The sequence below is a fragment of the Podarcis bocagei genome (genome assembly GCF_964188305.1).
Source record: "Podarcis bocagei genome assembly, chromosome: 8".
Taxonomy (NCBI): Eukaryota; Metazoa; Chordata; class Lepidosauria; order Squamata; family Lacertidae; genus Podarcis; species Podarcis bocagei.
Window position 1 is genome coordinate 50,838,379 of NC_138133.1, and position 25,007 is coordinate 50,863,385.

General features: G+C 44.1%; 1 protein-coding gene and 1 long non-coding RNA gene across 27 annotated transcripts in view; one reads left to right on the plus strand and one right to left on the minus strand.

Annotated features, from left to right (window-relative positions):
- The window catches only part of DTNA (dystrobrevin alpha), a 199,365-nt gene that overhangs the window by 16,733 nt on the left and 157,625 nt on the right, over positions 1-25,007 (plus strand). For 2 of the 26 annotated variants that reach the window (XM_081205862.1, XM_081205861.1), the window contains exon 1: positions 24,836-24,995. The exons of 22 other annotated variants lie outside the window; for them this stretch is intronic. Coding sequence is in view for 1 of the 4 variants with exons in the window: in XM_081205885.1 (XP_081062011.1) it covers positions 24,979-24,995 (17 nt within the window). In the remaining 3 variants the exon portion in view is untranslated. Of the gene's footprint in view, positions 1-24,481; positions 24,618-24,820; positions 24,996-25,007 lie in introns of those variants that run through there. 2 more of the 26 variants (XM_081205888.1, XM_081205885.1) reach the window with 2 other exon arrangements.
- Positions 1-25,007, minus strand: part of LOC308593486 — a 94,355-nt gene that overhangs the window by 13,103 nt on the left and 56,245 nt on the right. The gene's annotated exons all lie outside the window — the stretch shown is intronic.

The window sequence follows — 25,007 nt, forward strand, 5'->3', positions numbered from 1 at the left end:
GCCCTGTTGTTCTCAGCAGCAATTTGCAGAGATACATTCAAGGCTAAAGCAAAGTATAAATTTCTCACAATCAAGGACAAAATCACACTCGATGCAACAAGGGAATCTTAGCTCTGCAGCAGCCTAACCATATATGACATATCCCAAGCTGCGTCCTGAGCATGCCAAGAATGAGAAGACAGTCTGCTACAACTCCTTCTCTTTTTGTGCAGTTAACCAGTTGTGTAGCCTACAGTTGTATGTGTCTAGTTATACAATTTGAAGATCTTAACTTAGATATTTTGTTAAAATTCTTGGTAACTGACTGCAGTAGAATCTCCTCAGCTGTGCAAATCTTTTGTAGCCTGATCCTAGGCATGCTTATTCACAAGCAAATGCCGCTGGATGCAGTGGGACTTCACAGGTAAGGATGCCTGGGATTTCAGACTTAATTAAACAGTTTGCCGCACTTCGCTCTGAAGTCCCCATGTCAGCATACACTTATGTATGCTAATGGCTCTCCCTTCTTCCTGACTCGGAGTGAGTATGCATACTAATTTTTGAATGTGTATCCAGATCATTTTTGATCCCAGTAGTACCTTGGGCGTCAGCAGGACACAAATCATGTCTCCCTTGCCCACATCATGTATGGCTGGCAACTGTTGAGCCTTCATGGACCAAGCAGTCAGCACAGCAAAATTAACAAAGGGTGGGGGTGGGGACCAGAAGACATTAGGAGGGTACTTTTGATTCATTATCATTGCTCCTGCCAGCACAGGCTTTAGCTATAAACCCTGTTTAACCATGAAATTGGCACTGGAATGTTCATGAATTCTTGGAGACAGGAGGCTCCAGCACACCATAAGCTATATTTTCACCTCGGGAGTACCGTATTTTTCGCCCTATAGGACGCACCGGCCCATAGGACGCACCAAGTTTTTTTGGGGGGAAATCAAGGAAAAAAAATTTATTTCCCCCCCAGGTTTGCGCAGCCATCCCCAAGCTAGAAGAGAGAGACAGAGCGCTCCATCTCCCTCTTCTGCCTTCAGGGACAGCATCTCTAGCCTCCGTGGGGCAGCGGCTTGCCCCGCTGTCCCCCGAGCTTGTGGGGCTGGCGGGGGGGAGAAGCAAGCTTGCTCCCCCCCCAGCCTTCAGATCAGGTCAGGGAATAGCGGGGTGGCGGCGCTGCGCCTCCCTGCTATCCCCCGAGCTTATGGGCTGCAGGCTGCTGCCTGCAAGCCTTGCGACCCCGCAGGACCTCGCGCCGGGATCCGGGGGGTGGCACGGAGCTGCAGGAAGCCCTGGAGCGCAGGCAGCTCCGCGCCACCCTCCGGAGCTCCGCGCAGCTTCGCGCCGGGATCGGGAGGGTGGCGCGGAGCTGTAAGAAGCCCTGGAGCACAGGCAGCTCCGCGCCACCCTCCGGAGCCCCGCGCAGCTTCACGCCGGGATCGGGAGGGTGGCACGGAGGTGCCTGTGCTCCAGGGCTTCTTGCAGCTCCGCGCCACCCTCTGGAGCCCCGCGCAGCTCCGCGCCGGGATCGGGAGGGTGGCACGGAGGTGCCTGTGCTCCAGGGCTTCTTGCAGCTCCGCGCCACCCTCCGGAGCCCCGCGCAGCTTCGTGCCGGGATCGGGAGGGTGGCGCGGAGCTGCAAGAAGCCCTGGAGCGCAGGCAGCTCCGCGCCGCCCTCCGGAGCCCCGCGCAGCTTCGCGCCGGGATCGGGAGGGTGGCGCGGAGCTGCAAGAAGCCCTGGAGCGCAGGCAGCTCCGCGCCACCCTCCAGAGCCCTGCGCAGCTTCGCGCCGGGATCGGGAGGGTGGCGCGGAGCTGCAAGAAGCCCTGGAGCGCAGGCAGCTCCGCGCCACCCTCCAGAGCCCTGCGCAGCTTCGCGCCGGGATCGGGAGGGTGGCGCGGAGCTGCAAGAAGCCCTGGAGCACAGGCAGCTCCGCGCCGCCCTCCGGAGCCCCGCGCAGCTTCGCGCCGGGATCGGGAGGGTGGCGCGGAGCTGCAAGAAGCCCTGGAGCGCAGGCAGCTCCGCGCCGCCCTCCGGAGCCCCGCGCAGCTTCGCGCCGGGATCGGGAGGGTGGCGCGGAGCTGCAAGAAGCCCTGGAGCGCAGGCAGCTCCGCGCCGCCCTCCGGAGCCCCGCGCAGCTTCGCACCGGGATCGGGAGGGTGGCGTGGAGCTGCAAGAAGCCCTGGAGCGCAGGCAGCTCCGCGCCACCCTCCAGAGTCCTGCGCAGCTTCGCGCCGGATCGGGAGGGTGGCGCGGAGCTGCAAGAAGCCCTGGAGCACAGGCACGCTCCGCGCCACCCTCCGGAGCTCCGCGCAGCTTCGTGCCGGGATCGGGAGGGTGGCGCGGAGCTGCAAGAAGCCCGGGAAAGCCTGCATTCGCCCCATAGGACGCACACACATTTCCCCTTCATTTTTGGAGGGGAAAAAGTGCGTCCTATAGGGCGAAAAATACGGTATTCCCTGGAAAGGATGCAGAAGATCAGTTTGTTTAAGGAGGGAGCATTCCTGTAGGATTACACAGATGCTTTGTTTTGAAAGATGTCATGCTGTCTGCTGAACAGACATGAGCTGTTAGGACTGGAGAATATTACATATGCAGATGCCAGCCGAATGCCACAATTTGGTGGCAATCAATTAATTGGTCTAAGTCATCCATATGCATAACCTCTGTGTTGGCTGGCTTGTTCTGGATTATCTATAGGATGTAATACCTAAAAGAGACTACCAAATAAATATGAAGTGCTGTTCATTCTCTCTACTTTCTCATAGAGAGCATTGATTCCACTAGGTCTACTCCAAGTGTAAACATAGTTGGAAACCACCCAATGCTTTCCCCCATATCTTCCACAGAGGAACTTTCACTGAGTTCTTTCCTTCTGCTACTGAAGCACAGTAAACCTTGCAATTAGCATCACTTAGCTTTTGCTTTATTTCTGAATGGGACTTTTTGAACTGGGAAAGCCGTTCATTAGCTGAAAATTAATAGCCGCAATTTGATGAGTCACTTTGTAGCTCCTGGTTGTTGTTGTTTTTAAACGCAATGTTTTCCAGTCATGGAAAGAAGCCACTGTTACCAGCAGAGCAGAGAAAAATGAACACACACAAACATGGTTAAAGTAGATTAAATGAAACCACATCAATTTCTCAAAACCAAACTACATGTAATATGGCAGTGGAGGAAACAGTGCAGGCACAAGAGATCGCACCACCCCCTCCTCATCCACTTTCTCTCTTCTGTGACCTCTCCTCCTCTCACCCTGGTTCCACTACCACCACTCCTGCTCCTCCTCCTTTCTCCCTGTTCCTGATTACAATTCTATAATTGAAATAATAATAATAATAGAGTTGGAAGGGGACCACGGTGGTCATCTGTTTCAACCCTCTGCAATGCAGGACTCTTTTGCCCAACGTAGGGCTTGAACCCATGATCCTGAGATCAAGAATTTCATGCTCTACTAACTGAGCTGTCGGTAGCTAGAAATAGCACAGACACTCTATCAGCCACCTTACCCAGAATGCTTCACTTTGAGGAAGAGCATGCCCTTGGCTGCTCCTCAGAATAAGACAGGGTGTAAGAGGGAGAGCCTCAAAGGCTCCAGGGTGGTATCACCAGCAGGGGCAGTAGATGGGTGGGGAGGCAAGTGAGGGGCAGCCTGGAGGGGTTAATTCACTGCTGTCTGTGTCCACCACCTAGGACAGTTGCCCCAGCTTGCTTCATCATAGCGCTGCCCCTGAGTTAAATTCCTTCAGTTCCTGCTTTGATTCTGTTAAATATTAGCCCCTCTGACAGATGCACTTTGCATTTTAAGGGTCTGAGTGCTAGGGAACCAAAAAAACAAAAACCCCACATTAAATATTGTATGGAATTTGGCCCTAAATGGTGTAAACCAGCGTCTTTTGAGAAATTGCTACTGGGCTTCACTCTGAAAAGCACTTAACAGAATGTTAATCCAGTGCTGCTAAAAGTTCTTGCAACTCCACCAGCAGGCTTCATAATCAGGCCCTGCTGCCAGAATCCAATTAATAGCGTACTATAGAAGCTAGAGCCATGCAAAGATATTTAGCCTCATTATGTGGGTACTGGCTTCACATAGCACTTTGAAGTTAATTGGTTGGTCGTGAATAAAAAACAGGCACATTATTGATAAAAGAGTATCTATTAAAATATCATTTTGAGATGGATAAAATATTTTCAGCTGCACATATAAACATATTTTTTCCTTTAGGTCAGGTAGGGGAATAGGACTGAAGATGATTCAGGATGAGGTAGTGGTGTAGCACCCTGCTTGTGGTTAACGCTTAGCTGGAATGAAATATTCAACGCAGCAATAGAGAAATTAAAATAATAATTTATTTGTCAGACAAATAAATGAGAGGCACAGTGGTATATGGTTACCAAGCTCTGGCCTGGCCTCCTGCCATTATGGCCAGCACTTATATTCCCTTAATCCAGCCCCCTTTGCTCCTCCTGTGGCTGCCTCTGTTCAATCAGCCTGGTTGAAATTTCTATTGGTTGTTTGCTATAACCAATCTTAAAAGATACACCCATATCCTACTGTCCTTATATGGAACACAAAGAGCTATATATTGTTACATCTATAAATGACAAATAAGTAGTAATATATCTTACATGTGTCTCAACAAGGATCCTTAATTACCAGCTCACCTCTTGCCTTCCTTGCCCTCCAAAACAGATGGTTAATAATTTTAAATTTTTATCTTGAACAGATGTCAGAGACCTTGGGTTCATATTCTCATGCATCATCAATGAAATATCTCCTTTTGGAGGTCTTTAAACAAAGGCCTGACACCCATTTGTCATGAGTGCTCGATTGGCGTCTCCTGTCTGGCAGGGGGCTAGGCTCATCTGCCCCCCTGGTCTCCTACAGCAATATGAAATATGAATTTAACATTTCTTTCTTTCTAGATCCTTTGCATAATTATATTTAAGCTAGTATATTTCATACATTATCATAGATAGCTTTTTAGAAGGATAAACTTCCTCAAAGTAAAAAGGAAGGAACAGTTTACAGCCTCAAAATAAAATAGGAAAAAAGCCTCTTCCCCTGTTTACACTCCCCCCCTTCTCCAGTCAGTTGCTTTGTTTCCATGTGCTCTTGGCCTTTTGTCCTGTGGCTCAAGTTTAACGGTTTTATTTTACTATTTACCAACTCTTAATTATGTTTATCTCTGCCTTTTTATCTTCTGTAACATGTAGGGTCAGTGTCCTCACTCTTAGTCTGTAATTCCAGCTTTTACGACTTTGAGAATTGTTTTCTGCTATAAATCAAGGGGCCCCTTGTCTAGGAGGGCTCTCTTTCTGCCAGCTAGTCTTCTTGCCTGGCATGAAACATTTGAAAATCTTTAAGCTCATTTTTTAGAATTTTAGGAACCTGATCAAGATATAAGCCAATATAAGCCTTGATTAAAATGCAGTCTATATTCAGATGCCTCAGTGGTAGCTGCAGAAAATCAATTGGATGATACCTTAGTCAAGGAAGTACATGTTTTCTGTTCTTCTCTTCCAGGAACAGTAGTGCTGCAGTGGTTGCCATCCATTTGATTCAAATTAATTTTATAATGAAATGATTTTAGAATGTTGTATTATTTTATTGTTGTTAGCCGCCCTGAGCCTGGCTTCGGCTGGGGAGGGCAGGATATAAATAAAATTTGTTGTTGTTGTTGTTGTTGTTGTTGTTGTTGTTGTTGTTGTTGTTGTTGTTATATGGCTGGTCATATGTATTGCATGGGAGCTTGCTGGGAAGCCTGCATTCAGTATGCATGGCCAGCAACATCTTAGAAGCACTATTGCCACTGGAAGCAGGGTTGCCAGACCCCAAGGGCACATTTGCCTGCCCCCAACCAGGGCAGGGGGAGGGCTTGACTCTCCAAGTGGGTGAGAGTGCCTTCTCTACTGAGACTTCGTAAGCAAGGGAGAAGGAATAATCCTCTCACTTAAGCTACACCCAGGAGCACCTACTTTAGCTTAGTATTTTTTTATTTTAATTTCCAAACAGTTGCATATTTTCTTGCTTGTTATGACTTTGCATTTTTTAATGTGAATGATTAAGCCCTCAGCAACTGCAGTTAAGGCTTAATGTGTTGTGCCTAATGTTGTCCATGCCCCTGTGGCATCACCAGGGGCTGCCTCCAGGCCTCCTCAAGTTTGGGCCTTCAAATCTCTGGGTTTCCTGAGTTCTCCTGAATTTGCCTCCTAAGGCCAGCCCCGTAATGAGACCGGCTTTTCTGTGTTGAAAGGGTTGCCTTGATAACAGAATTGTAACATGGGAGAAACTGCTGGGTAGATGAGCTATGAGATTCTGAAACGAGGGCAAACACTTCAAAAGAAGTGCATTCTGGTAAAGCTGGTCTGGGGGAGATGTCTGAAACCGAATCCCTTCTCTTTCTGATCACTTGCTTTTAATAATCTGCACATGGTGTCTCAGTAGCTGTCACCTCCTCCTTGAACAGAACCCCAAAACGTAGTTCCTTCAAAGTCTAATTTTTGATGTGCACCACATACCTTACTTGCTACTCTTTTATCAGCACTCAGAGCTTGCATTCCCTCCCCCCCCCCATGCCTTTTCTTGCACAGGGACTTCTTCCATGAGAGCTTTATAGAGGTGAAGAAGACACTTTAATCTTGTGTGTATACATGACTTATGGATGATGGAAATTTAGGTTCTTCCATCCATTACCAGACAGTACTATGTGTGTGGTTTTCTGTCTGTCTGAATGATCACCCAAGCACCAAGATTACAACTTCAACGACAAATAGCATCACATGAATCTTAGGTATCCAAGAAGGAAAAGACTTACTGATACATCTGCTACATGGCTCTGACTGCATTTGATTGTTCTGTGTTGCGCTGTTCACTTTGGATGTGTGGGTTTTTCTGTTTTTTGTATGCCAGTCTAATTTTAAAGATTCAAAATGATGAACTTCTCCAGGGAGAATGTTCTAAGAGTATAAGATTTTTTCTGTTAGCTTTATTCATGTGCAACTCTGCCAAACTCTTAACTGTTGGCTTCGGAGCATTTTCCGCACAACCTATACAACTGCCTTTCAGTTTTACCACTATCTTGTCCTTTTGCTTCATGCTAGTTCACCTTCAAAACACTTAACAAAGTTAAATGTTATCACCGTTTTAATTTCTCTTCATACTGCTGAATTCTTCCGCAAAATTTCAGTTCACAAATACAAGTAAAATCCATTCCAAATCCAGTAAGAGATACATTTGATTCCAGTCACCAGGGCATGCCATGTGGAGTGTAACAGGGGTGGGGCAGAGTGGGCGGGTTGCCCCAGGTACCACCCGGGGGGTAGATGTCCTGCTGCCTCCCCCTAGATGTAGAGCAGCTGAGGGCACGTGCGCAGTTAGTATGGGCACCACTTGTCTGGGTGCATGCGTGCCACCGAGCGGTTCACCCTGCCCATGGGCGTCCCACCCCGAGTGCTGAAGAGGGTTCCTCCACCACTGGAGTGTAATTCTCTTGCAGGCTCAGAGGGAACAAGGCTATTCTGGAGAGTTTATGGTCCCAGGCCATTTAGGAGAAGGGTGAGAAACCTGACTTGGACTAAAACTCCCATCATTTCTGAACATTGGTCAGTCTTGCTTGAGCTGATGGGAGTTGGAGTCCAATAACCTCTAGAGAACCACAGATTTCTTATTCTTGATTTAGGACATCAAAGATCAATAACAGCACCTTGAATTCGGCCTGGAAGCAGATTAGTAACTGGTGAAGTTGGTAAAAATTGATAAAATATGATCCCATCAAAAGGTTCCATTCAAATCCTGGTGGTACCTACTGGCAGCTCCCTGTTTCAAGCAAGCAGGACTTCATCTAGTAACTCAGGCTGAAATCCTGGGAGTAAGTTCTACTGAACTCAGTTGGATTAACTTCTGAATGCATAGGCTTGTACTCCATGAATTTCCAGTTTTTAATCGGCTGGATGAACATCCTAAAATGGCCTGAGTAAAATTCCCTTTGCATTTTTCCTACCGATGTCCATAACAGCAGAATGAGGGCAACACTGAGTGCTTTTGAAAGCGCCATCTATAAATCATGAGATAATTGTGTCTCTGAAGAGTGTTAAAAGTGGCACTGGGAATCCCATATAGTAGTATTGGTATTTTAGCCTTGGGGAAATATTTCTGGAGCAGAAGGATTAATGTGCTGAGCTCAACAGTAGCTGTACCTGATTTAAGAAACAGCAGATAAAAAAAAGAGGAGGAAAATATTGCTATGCAGCCCAGTAAAATGTGAACATCACATTATATAGAGAGCTCTCTAAGGATACAGCTTGAGTCCAGTTCCAGCATTTGAGTGAATAGTATTTCTGAATTCCTGCCATGTGCTGTTACAGCAACCAACATAAGAAGAGCCCTGCTGGATCAGACCAAAGGCCAATTAATCTGGCATCCTGTTCCCCATCACAGCCAGCCAAATGCCTATGGTAAGCCCACAAGCAAGACGAGCTGCCTTTGTTTGGACAGTTAGCTTTTCCATTTAGCCATCTTCTATAGAATCAAGTTACAGGTGAGAATGGGTTCAGCTGGTAATATACCCTAACCCAAAACTGAACCTGAAACTGTGCTTCCCAAATGAAACTGAATCAACCTCTGTCACTAGTTGTATTTAAGAGTGTAGGATTGTTTAGCCCTGTTTAGTCCAGCCTTGTCTGCTCTGACTAGCAGTGGCTGTCCAGGGTTGCAGGCAGAGACTTCTTTCTTATCCCCTGCTATCTGATCCTTTTGACTAGAGATGCTGTGGTGTGAACCTGGAGCCTTGTGCATGCAAAGTGTGAGGTATGAGCTCCCAGTACGTTTCCAAGCACAATTCAAAGTGTTGGTGCTGACCTTTAAAGCACTAAACGGCCTCTGTCCAGTATACCTGAAGGAGCGTCTCCACCCCCATCGTTCAGCCCGGACACTGAGATCCAGTATCAAGGGCCTTCTGGCGGTTCCCTCACTGTGAGAAGCCAAGTTACAGGGAACCAGGCAGAGGGCCTTCTCGGTAGTGGCACCAACCCTGTAGAACGCCCTCCCATCAGATGTCAAAGAGAAAAACAACTACCAGACTTTTAGAAGACATCTGAAGGCAGCCCTGTTTAGGGAAGCTTTTAATGTTTAACAGACCACTGTATTTTAATATTTTGTTGGAAGCTGCCCAGAGTGGCTGGGGAAACCCAGCCAGATGGGCGGGGTATAAATAATAAATTGTTGTTGTTGTTAACATCTCCAGGGGGGCAGTCGGGTCCCCTTTGAATGGAATAGTTGAGGCTAGAATGATTGCATTGCAGGGAGTTGGACTGGGTGATCCTTGGGTCTTTTTCAATTCTACAATTCTATGATTGCGTTATTGGAAACCACCGGAGGGGAGAGGGTTTCTGTGCCCGAATCCTGCTTGTGGGTTTCCCATGGGCATTTGGTTTGGCCACTGTGAGAACAGGATGCTGGACTAGATGGGTCATCGGCCTGATCCAGCAGGCTTTTATTGTGTCCTTGACTGATGGATCTCTTAAACTCACCTAGGTATATGCATCCATGAGGACAGGTAGACCTTTTGACAGGGATATGTTTCAAGAACGATAGAGCTTTTGAAGAGGTGGGCACCTTTGATGTTTCCCTGCCTTAATGGAATTTTTTGTTCTGGTTATTAATGATAGTATGCAGAATTTTAAAACCATATAAAATAACTGTATTTTCATGGCAAGACATGGATGAAATAGCAGCTAGGCTAGATTATTTATTTATTTAAAATATTTATAAGTGGCATTATATATATATATAAATACCCCTCTAAAAGCTACTTTCAACAATCAATATACAACCGCTTAAAGGCTATAAACCGTTGAGAGGTTTTATTACAGTCAAGCAGTATATAAATTCTGTCAAACAAACAAATTTGTTTTAAAAATAAGCTTCAAAGTTATAAAAGCAAAATACTAAAAATTAAGCACCGACTGAACAACCCTCCCCCACCCAACTCATCCAGCCCTGTAAAAGCACTAAGATCCAATAAATATCACTAAAACCACTTTAGAAATTCAGCAACCTGGTAAAATCCTATTTAAAAGTACACAACAGAAAACAAGCAAGCCTTTAGGGCTTGGCATCTCCCCCACTATGGGGCCATTGCTAAAAAGGCCTCTCCCTTGTGGCCACACCAGTCCTCTACTCCCAGTTGTGCCCTTGACGATGATCTTAAAGTATGGGCAGGCTGATACGGGCAGTTTTGTGAAAAAGGCATGCCTTACTATAGCAAGTAAAGGATGACTTCATAACCAAAGGAAATCAGCTCCTACGGACAGGATACCAAACCACTGAATCATGTACTACGGTGAGAAAAGGGTGGAGAGAATTGTGGAGAAGCCTCTGCATGCTCTCTCTGTCTCACTAGATTCCTTCTAGTCTGACTTCCCTTGTCTTGCCCATCTTCCTGGCTTAGAAAATCTTTTTGTCTTGGCTGGCTTGCCATCCAGCACAGATGTGCTGGCCTTTGGGAGGATCCTTCCTTATTCCGTTGTCAATCAAGCAAAGCTGATGGAGCCAAAATGTTTCTGAGCAATTTTCTGCTGAACATTCTGCGGAGATAATGTGCCACAACCTTCTTCAGACTAATATAACTTACAAAACAATATTCACAGAAACTAAGCCTCCCTCTGGTCCCTATGGCAGACCAACACGGCTACCTATCTGTAAGCCTCCCTCTGTTATTTACAAATGACATGACTCCTCCTAGTATATTTAGTGGGATTTATTACCAAGTAAAGGGACGCAGGTGGCGCTGTGGTCTAAACCAGTGTTTCCCAACCTTTTTTGGGCAAAGGCACACTTGTTTCATGAAAAAAATCTCGAGGCAAGCCACGCCCCCTCCAGCCAGCCAATTGGCTGGCCAGGAGGCGTGGCCGGATGGGATTCCCCTGCTCTCGCGGGGGCTGAGATGGGATTCCCCGCTCACGTGGGGGCGGATGGGATTCCCCGCTCACGTGGGGAAGGGCGTGATGCCCGCAACCCCACCTCCTGGGGCAGGCCCAGTAGCGAGTGGATGCGCAGGCCAAGTAGCGAGCGGCGATGGGATGTGGGAGCTCGCTCGCTCGCCGTCCCGCGTGTGCTTGCCGCCGCCGCCCCGCCTCTCACCGCCCGCCTCGCCCGCCTCCACGGAACACAAGGCAAAGTTCCACGGCACACTACTGTGCCGCGGAACACCGGTTGGGAAACACTGGTCTAAACCACTGAGCCTAGGGTTTGCCGATCAGAAGGTCGGCAGTTCGAATCCCTGCAATGGGGTAAGCTCCTGTTGTTCGTTTCCAGCTCCTGCCCACCTAGCAGTTTGAAAGCACATCAAAGTGCAAGTAGATAAATAGGTACCACTCCGGCGGTAAGGTAAATGGCATTTCCATGCGCTGCTCTGGTTTGCCAGAAGCAGCTTAGTCATGCTGGCCACATGACCCGGAAGCTGTCTGTGGACAAACGCTGGCTCCCTTGGCTTATAGAGCGAGATGAGCACCGCAACCCCAGAGTCATTTGTGACTGGACCTAACGGTCAGGGGTACCTTTACCTTGCTCCCAAGGAAACCATGGGATTGGTGTTCTGTGGCATATTTTTGCACATGCTCACTCATAAGTAAACCCCACTGTGTTTCATGGGGCTTACTCTCAGGTAAGTGTACACGAGATTGCAACCTTCAGCATGGTTAGGCTACTTAAATCAAAATGCCGTCAATGGGATTCAAGAAGACTAAGTGCAATACTACAATCTTCGCCGTTCGGTCATTCATCCCTCTTTTGCTCTGAATAATGATATTTTTTGTTTTGTAACATCAAGTAATGATTTAGCAACTGTCATACCATTTTGCTGCAAACTTTTAGACATTTCAAGGGCAAATAGCTGGTACAATTAAGTGTGTGGTCCCTTTCATTACTACGCCAGTCATAATGCACAAAACTTTCTACAAAGCAAGTTAATTCTTGTGTTTTGTGGCCTTTTGTACAACTTGAAAAAACAGAAAATCGCTGTGCGGAGTTTTCAGTACCTCTTTGTTTGAAATAGAAAGGCAACAAAAATGAGTAGGAGGGAGATGAATCTATACCTCCTTTGTATATACTGTTTATGCCCTGGTATTGGGCCCTTGAAGAAACCACATTGAAACGTCTATTTACGGCAGCAGATAAGATACAAATAACAACTTTGGCAGTGTTTGTGTACATAGTGGTAAAAGAGTGGTGTTCTGGGAAAACGTGGCAAAAAAGGATTCTTACTTAGAAATAATTATTAATAATTCTTAATGTAGACAGGCTTAAATAACTTTCCTGGAAAGATCTGTATACTACTGATAGCACAATAGAGGAGTCAACATGCCACATTTATCTGCCACAGCAGGGTTGGGAATCCTATAGCTCTCCAGATGTTGCTGGACCGTTACACCTCGCACCATCCCTGATGCTGGCTGGGGTTGATGGTCACAGGTTCATCTGGGGCAGTTCCAAGGCAGTTGGCTCCACTCCTTTCCTCACACTACTTGTACTCTTCCTCTTCTCTCCCCAACCCTCCCCTCTTGCTCATATTATACTTTTTTTTGCTGGTGTTAGTACAATGGCAGCACTGGCAGTCTCCTTTGTTTTGAGGAAGGGGCATCAGATCAATATATTCTGGGCAATCTGGCCCCAGAGAGTATCCGCTCTGCCCCTGGCTTACTGCAGTGACTGGAATGCCTCACTCTGAGCAATGGATGGGGCAGATGCTCTGAAGAGCTCCAGTCAGAAATCTTGCCAGGCAGCGGGGTGGTGAGAGCAGCATTGGCTGAGTCAGCAGTAAAGCAATTATGCTAATTCAACACTCTTTATCAGAGGTGTAGCATGGGGGGATTGGCCCAGGTGCAAACATTTCTAGGGGTGAACTGCTGCAGTTTTCGCCCCATGCTTCCTCTCCTGCCTGCTCACCTCACTTGAGCAGCACACCCAGCAGCAGCTGGGAGAGGATGGTCTCTTGCATCCCTTGGCTGCACAGCATCCCCTGCCAGCAGGGGAGGTGGGCAGATGGCAAGACTTGTGGCAGTGGCAGCACCCCAGCCCCAGGAGGTATGCATGTATGTCCCACCATTGCTCCATAGCTCTGGCTGGCATCAGCTGCAGTGCCACATGCAGTGCCGGTTAGGTGGCGCAATACTTGTCTTAGGGTGCAAAATATTTTCCTTGCCCTGGGCTCTGGCAACCCACATTATGACTCTGTCCCCTGTCCCCTGTTTTCTGAGGCAATTGATTCATTTCACCTCGTGAAAGGACCAGCACTGGATTGCACACCCCAGTGTAGTTGTACAGTAGTTGAGTGAACTGCAGGTACCACGTAGGCATGTGTTTTGGCTCCAAGAGAACTGAATCATGTTTGCTCATGAGAGTTGTGAGGAATTAAAGAAACGTGTTTGCATCCGGATTCATTTCAGCTGAATGCGTCTGTTTCTTGCGATGCACTTGCCCTGTTGGCTGCAGGAAAACTAGTTTTGGCCCTATAAAGCTTCTTTAGCTTAGCACCGCAGCTTTGTAACTATATTAGCTACCAGTTTTCCTGAGCAGGTGGGGATGCTTTTGCTCTGTTGCTACTCTTGTACTGGATGATGTCATTGCATGACCTTGAATTAAGAAGCGATTTCTAAGTCAAGAGGAGAGTCCTCCAGAAAGGCTGATCCCAGATGCCAGACACTAATGAGATAATTTGGTAACATTACTTGTAGAGGTCTGCAATTAATTCTTTGGTGGCTTCACTGACTTTCTAAAGGTCCTGTCTAGCACTGCTAATCCTGTCAGTAGTCTTTTCTTCCATGGGAGTTTAGCTCAATAACCTAATTAGGCACTTCACAAAACCAGGGTGCAGCTCTCCCTTCCGGCTGCCAGACATGCAGGCAGTGGCCACTGAAAAGCCACCCAAATTGGATAATCCTGGGCGGGGAGGGGGAATGACTGAGCCAATCTGAGGTTTATTGGATCCTGGGACAACTGCATTGCCATACATGATGGTATCAGGCCTGATTTGGACCAAAGATCAACCTGCCTCACTTCTGGCCAGACTGGCATGCTCAGCAGGGCTGTGGATGCAGCACAGCTCTGTTCACCCCCACTGAGCAGCAGCTGGGTTTAGGAATACACACTTAATCACAACCTCTAACTTTAACCTAACAATAAATGTGAGAAGAGGCAGGGCAAGTATACAGAACAGAGGGGGAACTATATAGGACAAACAGCGGAATAGCAGGGAAGTAGACAATGGAAGCGGGATAGAAGTAAGGAGAAGCGAAAAATGTGTTGTGTGAGCTGGCCACATGCAGCCTTCAGGTTGTGCTGTTTGTTTTTAAGAATGTTCTTCAGGGGGTGCCATAGTTAGAAGACACATTAAACCACAATTCCAGTGACACTTTACTGCAATTCTGTGAATCTCAGGTTTATTGACTGTTTCTTTTACTTATCCAGTGTGTGTGCCACTCATCTGTTTTAAAAGCTCCTCTGAGTTTTAAAAGCAGACCATAGCTAGGTGTTTGTTGTGTCATTCCTGAATGAAAAATAATGCTTGGTGAACGTAGTTTTTGCACAAACTGTTGCTTCAGTACATATAAAAGCATTTTTCAGGAAAGTGCCTGGAGGATTTTAAAAAATGCAACATTTTATTACATGTTATCCGTATCATACATTTCACTAGAATCTCTTTAAGACTACAATATATGAAGTTATAGTAAGAGGAAACACTAATGTAGTGTTCTCTCTGTGACTGACAATGCTGCACTTTGTTTTATTGAAAGGGCATTCTGCATTTGATTTAGCATTTTGTGGTTTCACTTAACGATGCAGGCTACATATGTCTTTAAATCTAGGACTGTACATCTGACATTTTTGCTACTTGTCACTGCCATTGGATATCTTTTGCATTGGAGTTGAAACAGGTGGTAGTGCAGGTCTGCATGTCACACCAGATGAAATCACACAAACATTCTGTCTCAGTGATGGATTTGTCTGATTTGCTCCAAATAGAACTGACTTTGATCCTGTACTGCATAATGTCTTAAATGTAAAAAAAGTAAATGCAGCCTTGATGTCATTTATCTGTTGTGTGTGTGTGATCCTTTTTTGTTGTTTTTCACTGCCCATGCAAAAATTAGTTTTGTGTCTAACAAAATTTTTGCACTGATTTTTAATATTCTGATACTGATGATATTTTCTAATGAAGAACTCCTAACTGATACCCTGTAAAATGGAGAGTAATCAATTTGTTGAACAAACCGTATTTGTTTTTCAAAGGTAAGGACATACTTTGGGGGAAAGGCGTAGAAAAGAGCAAATCTCAGAAAATTTACATTCTGGTAAGGAGGATAAATGAGATGAGGATAAATATTGTGCCTATGCATAAAGAAATTCAACAACAATTGTTAGAAAAGTATGTAGCAGAGTTGAGTGCATCTTGTCTTCCATAAGTCACACCTTTAGCTCAACACTTAATTAACAAGATCTCTCTTCCTTTGAAAAAGGCATGTGCTTTTCTAAAATATATATGGTCATTTATCCTGACGATTATATATGAACTCACCTTAACCTTGAATTCTGGTTAGACAAAATGTAAAATTGAATGTGAAGGCGGTTAGAGGTTGGGATGATGGTTGTTGGCTAAGTCTTTCCTTCATTTTTCTTGTTGCATAATCAAGGTGTTGCATAAACATGACTCTCTTCTGGGCCTGGTCCTACCATTAGGCAGAGTGAGGTGACTTCCTCAGGCAGCTGACTTTGGGTAACGCAAAAGTGTAGCAAATGGAGATGTAATGGCTGCTGTGCCCCTTTATTTGGGTGGAATGGGCCACATTTCCTTCTCTGTCTCAAGCAGCAAAACGCTCTCTTTCTAGATAATGAGCATTACAAGGGGCAGAGCTGCTGTAGCACTGCAGTCAGTGCATTTCAAATGTTCCAGCCTTGTCATCACCTTGCCCTCCCAGTATGCCACAGGGATGGCAGCAATGGGAGGTCAGGTAAGGAACCCTTCCACAATCACTACTGAAGAAGGGGAAGGACATTTCTTCTCCAGGAAGGAAATTCAGCACATATTCATCTGAGAACCACATGCATTATTATTTTATTCTATTTGAGTGTTCCATAGGGAAACAAAGCTGTCACATATGGATTGATCAGATCCATTTCTTTGGAGCTGGGGAAGCAACATCTCTATAACAGCAGTTGTAGATGTTTTAACAGCTTTGGTTGTGGAACCTGCTTCAGAATCCAAAGCTCTTTTTTAAAAAAAAATCTGCCTCTTTTATGTTGTTGTTTTTAAATAACCTGACTGGAAGTGTGAGCAATTTGGAGGCTTACAGAGATGGCCATTTCTATCTGTGGGAAACCACACCTTGAATAAATCCGTCCTAGCTGCCTTTTAATTTCATCACTCCAAGGTATGTGGTGTTCAGTCACAAAACCCTGGGGCAATGGGGCAAGGCTTTAGTAAAAGCAGCAGCCATAAATAATAGTTTACATTACAGTGCCTCAGTGTCTTGGACCAGCCACTTAGGACTTAAAAAACAAAGGTCCCCCCCCAAAAAAAAGCCACTTAGGACTTAAAAAACAAAGGTCCCCCTCCAAAAAGCAATTATACCTTTCAAGACACACAAGAAAATTCTGTAAGTCATTTCTGTGGTGGTTTGGGCTGTTTTCATGACAGCAGAGTGCCAGAAATCTCTAAATCCAGATCTGTCCTTGAGGTTAATGAGGTATATAGGTGTGGCTTTTACAAATAACTGTTTAATTGCATTCATAGTTAAGCCTCTTGAGGGGTGGGAGAAACCCCAACCAAATATATGCATATAGCTAGAATAACTCTGTATGCATTTAATTGAAATTGTTGAACAATGAAAGAGGCTTGTGGCTGTAATCCTATTTTCATTTTCCTTGGAGCAAGCGCCACTGAACACAGTGGGACCTGTTTCTTAGTAAACATGCATAGGATTTTAATGTGGTGCTTTCAGAAGCATTTAATGTTCTGGGCAGACGTACAACTTTCAGTAGGGTTAAGGGTAACAGGTGAGCCTCAGCTTTTTTCGGTCTTCCTCAAAATGTCACAAGGCAAAGACACCTCTGCGCCTGTTCCCATCAGAACACAGGAAGCTCTGTTCTACAATATCAGGTCATTGGTCCATTTAGCTCAGTACCGTCTACACAACAAGGGGGATTATTAACATGTGACCCTCCAGATATTGCTGAACTACAAGTCCCATCAGCCTCAGCCAGCATGGCAAGCAGCCAGCGATAATGAAAGTTGTAGTTCAACAACAGCTGGTCTGTCATGGCCGGAAGTGGCTCTTCAGGGTTTCAGGAGGTGTCTTTTCCAGTCCTACCTCAAGATGCTAGTGATTGAAAATGGGACGTTTCTACATGGAAGTTGTGTGTTCTACCACTGAGCTGTAGCCCTTCTCCTTCTGCCACTGCTGTCCCTTTTCTTGAGGCATTTTTGGCTAATCACATATCCCAGGCTCATATTTGTCTATTTCCATGCTGCAAAGAGACACATGATCACACAGAATGGGTCAATAGAACATCTGAAAATATCCTTATAGAACAAATGCACCAAAACTTTATCAGGAGGCAGCTTGAGTTAAATTTGACCAGAATGCTGAAGTTTTCTTGAAACATGAAAACACCACACTGTAGCATTATTGCTTGGTACACAAATATCAAGTGTCATGACAAACTCATGTCTTTTTATATACAGTGGTACCTCAGGTTACATACGCTTCAGGTTACATATGCTTCAGGTTACAGACTCAGCTAACCCAGAAATAGTGCTTCAGGTTAAGAACTTTGCTTCAGGATGAGAACAAAAATCGTGCTCCGGCAGCGTGGCGGCAGCAGGAGGCCCCATCAGCGAAAGTGGTGCTTCAGGTTAAGAACAGTTTCAGGTTATGTACGGACCTCCAGAACGAATTAAGTACTTAACCTGAGGTACCACTGTATAATGTATCTGTTGGCCATAATGTAAGCATACTCTGAGATTATGGTATGTTAGACATATATATATAAACCAAAGTTATTACAAAGCTGGTTTTATCAAATAAGAAACAAACCCAAGATTGTACTGCTGTCTCCCTTTTACATATAAAGTCTGTAAAGAGAAAAAGCTTTGCATGCTATTAGTTGGGGGTAGTTAATGGAGTTTATTTTTTTAACCCTTCAGTAATTCTGTGGTATGTTTATCAACAGCACGTTAAAGATTACCACATACAATGTCATCTTTTATAAGCCATTGTTTCCTCTTTTTGCTTGCAGCAGGATTTTAAATTCTCTTTTTAAACCAGAGCGGCATTACTGTGAATCGTGGGTTTTGTTCCTTCTGAAGTCTGCAGTGAACCACAGAATGTGAAGTATTTACTGACTACATTATATAACTTGTCAGTCTCTTGCTGTAAGCAACTGTGCTTGGATGGCTTCATGGGCATTTGGGGGGAAAGGAGGGAAAAAACCCAGGCAGCTCAAAGCAGCTAATCATAACATCCCCCTTTCTCTTAAAATGAGATCATTATCTTTAATAAGCTGCCTGTTGTAGAAAGAGAGAGCAAAGATTTCTAAACAAAGGGGAAAGATTTTCTCTTGCATTGCCTGCATGCAATTGCCATGTGGTTAACTTCCACATTCAGCACCAACATGAAGCCAAAGACAGGCACATCATTAGATATAAAAATGCTAATGCAGCATGCTTAGATGTTATCCTCTTTCACTTGGTTCTTTAGTTCTTATGACTTAGTAGTTCTAGACTAAATAGCAGCTAAGACTAGTTTCCTCATCCTTAGGTGCGGTGGAGCATATAAAACAAACGGGAGGAGGGAGAAATCTATTTCTCACCTCCCCAATTTCTCATTTCTTCAACCCTGACTTAAAATACATGCCTAGACACCACTAATTTCAAGAATCAGATGTAGTATGGGACCCCAATTCAGAATTCAGTCAAAGGATCATGCCATTCAAGGGGGTAAATCGAATGCAATGCATATAAATTGTGTTTAACCTAATAAACAGCCCTGCATCAAGAGAGAGCGTGCAAGATATTAGAAAGGATAGAGGAGGGAACCCACCACAGTTTATGTAGAATGGCCATGTGCCCTATTTTAAGGAGGAAAACCCACTGTTTGAAGGATTGCCCAATCCAAGTTTAGTTTAGAAATAAAGAAGGGAGATCGGGGCCATGAAGTTGCTCATCAACAGTTAGCACCTAAGCAGGTCACCTGGTCAGTCTTCCCAACTATGATGAGCTGTATTGTATTTCGAATTACAATACAGTATTTTTTCCAAAATTTGCATCTGTCTGTATAAATTAGCATGTGCAATTTTTATGCAGTTGCTGTTTTGTCTGTTCTCTTTCTGGATGATGCCGTTCTTTTTTTTCAGCCATGTGTAAATTGCCATTCATTCACACATTCTTGTCTGTCTGAATTGAGTCCCCATGTATCACGGTGTTCAGCCAGTGTGGTGTAGTGGTTAAGAGCAGTAGATTCGTAATGTGGGGAACCGGGTTTGCATCTCCGCTCCTCCACATGCAGCTGCCGGGTGACCTTGGGCTAGTCACACTTCTTTGAAGTCTCTCAGCCCCACTCACCTCACAGAGTGTTTGTTGTGGGGGAGGAAGGGAAAGGAGATTGTTAGCCACTTTGAGACTTCTTCGGGTAGTGATAAAGCGGGATATCAAATCTAAACTCTTCTTCTTCTATCTCCACAAAGCTTTGTGCCTATAAGCTTGTTCACATGTTAAGATGAATACAGGTACAAGCTGCCTTTACACATCTGCAAGTGTGTGAAAGAATGTGTGCTTTTTATTTGCTCAACTCAGTTATTGTGAAAATCAGCCATTAGTTGAAATGCTGTGTGTTCCATACTATTTCATCCTTGTTAATTCATGGGTGCATGTTCCTTCCCTACAGAGATCTACTATTCTATGAGACCTTGAGAAAATTAGCAAAACCTCTGTCTGGTTTGCCAGTCCCTTGGGACTGTTTGGCTGACTTAAAAGTAGAATGTTGTGATTTCTTTTTTCTTTTTAATTACACTATAACCTGCTTTTTCTCTGAGGAGCTGAGTGGCTGACATATGATTTCCAATTGGTCTTCCATCTATTGTAGCGTGCAAGACCCACAGTTGAACTCTGTCATGTGCCTTCAGACTGTTCATTGAGCTTTACTCATTTTTGTGTGTGTGGTTTTAAGGTTATTGGTTTTAATGACTATAATTTATGGCGTGATTTTGTTTTGCAAGCTTCCATAACAGTAGGCTGAAAAACAAGCTACACAACCAGGAATAAATAAACAAATTAATGTAGCCCTGCAAAGTGCTTATTCCTTATTTATGGTGGTTGGAGATTTTCATTTTTTAATTCATTGAAAATTACATTTTCAAGTTCTGTTTGAATGCAGTAATGTTGGTTAAATCTCTTCTGGAAATTATTATTATTCCTAAATTCAAGCTAGATGCTGCATAATACGTAAAGACAGGTCCCCTGTGAAAGTATGAAGTCTGTGAAGGTAGAAAACAAAGAAAAATAGAGGGACAGAGAGAAAGGGAAGGTATTGTTATCATCTACTCCATCTACTTGTGGCCTTTAATAATTGCATATCACAGCAAGCCCATCCAGCGAATGGAACACAAATAAATTGTGGCAGTCTCTAAATTACAAGTTTAGTATGTATGAGACTTCAAGGGGAAATAGTTGTGGATATACTTTGTTGTTGTTGTTTTGCATCAAGCCGTATCTCACACAATCATTTATGGAGAAGTGCAAGTTTTACACATTTGCAGAAATGAGAACTGACATGAGAGAGAATAGTTATTAGTTCAGAAGAGAAGTGTTTCCTTCCCCGCCAATATACAAATCTTGAAATCGTTAGGTAGCTTCTCTTCAGGCCTTGTTAAGAGAAATGGCTTTTGCCAGAAGAGCCAGACTCTCTGTTGAATAACAAGGACTCCGTGAAGAAGTAGAATTAGCAACAAATTGGTGACATTTATTAGTTACTTATAAAGTATGGTCCCTCTCCATTATAGATTCAGTTGCAAAATATTGAGCTGTTTTCCTTGTTAGTATGAAGTACTATGTGTATGTTGGCGTTTTTAGTGGCCAGGCACTTAATCCCTTAGTGCTGGTGTTCAAAATGTTTCAAAGCCTTTTCTGTACAGCTGAGCAGTAAGAAATGCCATTAGCCTTGTCTGCAGCCAAGCTGGTTCAGAACACAATTTGTTCCTGTGTACATGCGTAGCTGACCCGTGTATGTAGTATCGCTTTAGTTTCAAACGTTGTTAACAACAACTGTCGACAAAGGCTTTATTTTGTAGCTCTGGCAAGACTTGAACCTCTGTATAATACAAATGTTTTGCCATGCTATCCTGTATAAATTGGCGTGACTGTAAATTGATATTTTTCCAGGCTTCATTTGAAATGGCTCAATAATTCATATGCTTTACTTTCCGTCTTGGTGCTTGTTCCTCACCCACTTACTGAAATGTGTGCAGTAAGAAAATCCATATTTGAATGTGCATTTGATCTTTGCAAAATTAAAACTGCAAGATGGATATTTAGAAAGGGGAAATTAGAGGGTTGAGTTGGCCTTAGAACAATTGTTAGTATGGCAACATACTTCTTGGCTGTGTGCACATTCCCACTCACTCTGTGTCCAGCAAATTTGAACCACTGGTGTACACACATTCGCCACAATCCATATGTATCTTGTCATTTCTTATGAAATACTGCATTTTGATGCATCCCCCCAAAAAAACAGCTTTGAAGCAAATGGAGAAAAAGAACAACTAAGCTGCATTTTAAGACATTTAATATGTACACAAATACATACTCTGCTCCTACACATGTTTGCTTCAAAAGTTCCACGGTGTTCAGTAGGCTCTACTCCAAAGCATGTATAGATTGCAGCCTAAGCCTCTGTTACACAGACAGGAATGATCAAGTGATCAGCTGACTTTAAGGATTAAATGACCCCATCGGCTGACCTGCAGTGATCTCAAGTGGGTAGGCTTTGAATGAAGGGCCTGGGTGCAGGTAGGTAATTTTAGATTCCGGATAATGATCGTAGGCTCCTCCACTTTAGTCATGTATTTCTTCTAGCACACATTTAACATTTTTATCCTTGTCATTCAACTGCTGCTTTTTTTTTTTTGAACTACTGATAGACTAACAGTTAAGAGGGAAAAATAAGCAGCCTGATAATAAGTGTGTGTGTGTGTGTGTTTTGCACATAACATTAAGCCAAATTATGGTTTTGTGCAAAACTTCAGTCTTCTGGGAAAGTTCTACACTGGTGGGGTGATTTTGGCAGTGACCAGTGGGTGGCAGTTTAGCCAGCCCCGTTCACACACACCTGCTCATTTCAAGATTGGATTCCCTGCCAGAACTAGATATGGAAGAGGATCCGGTCTCCTATTTTGCCTCTTTCTTCCTATATTGATCTGACAGCATTATGAAACCTCCCTGGATAATGCTTGTCTGTGATCCCATTCTGCATTGTTATTTAATCAGTGGTTCTAGGTTTAAGATGGACTTGGCCATTAACTAATATTAGATCTGGCAGGCATATCAGATTTCAGCTACTTCTTTCCTGGAAAACCTTGGCATCCTTCCCCGATGTTTCTGCTCCAGTCTGTTTTCTAAATCTCATTAATATATTTTTAAATTCTAGGAGAAAACAAGGTAACTGTAAAACTTAAGCTCTTTCAGCTGTGTGAGTTGCCCAAAGGTGAATTCTGTGTTCTTTTGGTAAATGGCTTAGATGGCTTCAAGAAGAAACAGACAAATTCATGACTGATACATCTACAAATGGGTATTTTAATTATTAAATAAAAACCAGCACTGCAACATGCGTTCCATTTAATTAGTTAGATAAGTTAATAAAAAACCTTTCTGATTGATTAAAATGGAGCCCAAATTAATCACCTAATTGTTCAGGGTGGTAAAACAAAAATGGGATTCAATAGGGTCTCTCCAAGCTATGTGAATGGGCATTAAGATGGCAACTGTGATTCAGTAGGACAAGCAAATGTAAAGTGATGCCCATCGGGACAAAGAATCCAATATATTCTTTGTATAATTCACATATGCACTAAAGGGGTCTGAACTAGTGGTGACTGACCAGAAAAGTGAGATTGAGGTTGTTAGTAGATGGCTCAATGAAAATGTTGACTCAATATGCAGCTGCTTTGAAAAAGGCAAATTCCATGTTAAGGATCATTAAGACAGCTGTTGAAAATAAAACTGCCAATTCATAATGCCAGTATACGGATCTATGGTTTATCACAAATTACCAAAGGATAAGACTAACAGTGGCTACAAGCCACAATGACTATATTCTCCCTCCACTGCCAGAGGCGGCCTGTCTCTAAATATCAATTGCTGTGAATCACCGGTGAGGAGAGTGCTGTTGCGCTCTTTTTTGAAATCTTTGAGGCTCTTCCTTTGTCGAATGTGCTTCTGCTAGATGCCTCTTATATTCAATGCGTGTCAAGTGCTTCCTTGTACGTTCAGAAGAGCCTGCATAAGTTGAGGCATCCGCTGGGATCCAAAGAAATGCACAACTACTTCTGTGTGTCCAAGGAAACTTTGAGCTTGTGTTTCTTGAACACTAAGTCTCCATGGCTCATGGTGAATCGCCATCAGAAGCACTTTTCCTCTGAATACAAGTTGCTTGGGAAGTACAAGCGGGGAGAGAGTTGCTGCTTGTGGGCTTCCCATAGGCATCTTCTTGCCTGCTGTGAGAGCAGGATGCTGTGGACCAGATGTGGACAAGTGCCTATGAAAACCGTGGGTACTGTTTTAGAAGAGCCGTTCCCTGCTTTTTCACATAGACAAATTTAATGTCTCTTCTCAGATTTAATGCCTGCTGTCACATGTACACACATTTTTAAAAAAAAATCAAATAAAACAGCAAAACTTTTTAATTCTGCTTGGAAATCTGTATAAATTTGCAGGTGACCGTCAACTACTTAATTTAAATGATTGCCATTAATCAGCTCAGTTTTCTATAACTGGCTGCCCGCACTGCTAAAATGTTAGCAATATAATTCTGATTACCTATGTTGGTTAGAAAATTACAGGGAAGCCCTGCTTCCGAGCCTCTCACAGTGACATCTGGTTGGCCACTTCTGGAAGGAGAATACTGAATTAGATAGATTGTAGTTTAATTTCACAAAGCAGCTTTTAACATACTTAAGACTGTGATCCCAAGCACGCCTCATCAGAAATTTGTTTCACTGAAAAATATTGAACATGGAAATAAAGATGTTTGGGGTCAGGATGTAAACATGATCTTGCCAGTGTAGTTGTGGAATACGATGGATGTTATTCTTTTAATATTCAGTGATGTAAACCTACAAAATTATGCATGTTGTTCAGAGGCAGAATAACTCCTGTGCCCTCTTGCTGCAGGCTCTGAGGAATGTCACTTGCAGAACATTCCTTTCCTGGGCAGCCAAGTTTGGAAGCTAGTTTATTCCTGGCTGCAAAACTGTGCGGGTGTCTGAATGGGGAGACATGATAGCAAGAGAACTTTGATTTCCATCTCTGCCCACAGAGCAAGGATCAATGAAAGCTTCTCCTTTCATCTTGCAGAGACAGGTAAAAAAAAAAAAAGCAGCAGCTGTGTGGGGCTCTCCAAAGGAGAGAAATGAGGGGGGTGGAGTGACAAGAAGTGGGGGAGAGGAGAGAAAGGGAGTATATCTGAGTGCTTGTGATTGGTAAGCTTTGCAAAAGCATCTGCCAGCAGGACTTCAGTGGAATGTGAAACCAAATCATTTACAAGTTAAAGATAGACGCAGAGTACACAGCATCTTGGGTAGGGGTTTAAATTCAGTCTCTCACAATTCCTTGCTCTGGAGCTTTTCTTCTTGCCTCCTCCGGGACTTTGTTTGTATTTCCTCCAGACAATAAAAGGACTTTTAGTGTACTGGAATTGTTAGGGAGGGTGGGTGAGAAGATCATGGTTCATACTGCTGGGTAAGTAGCAAG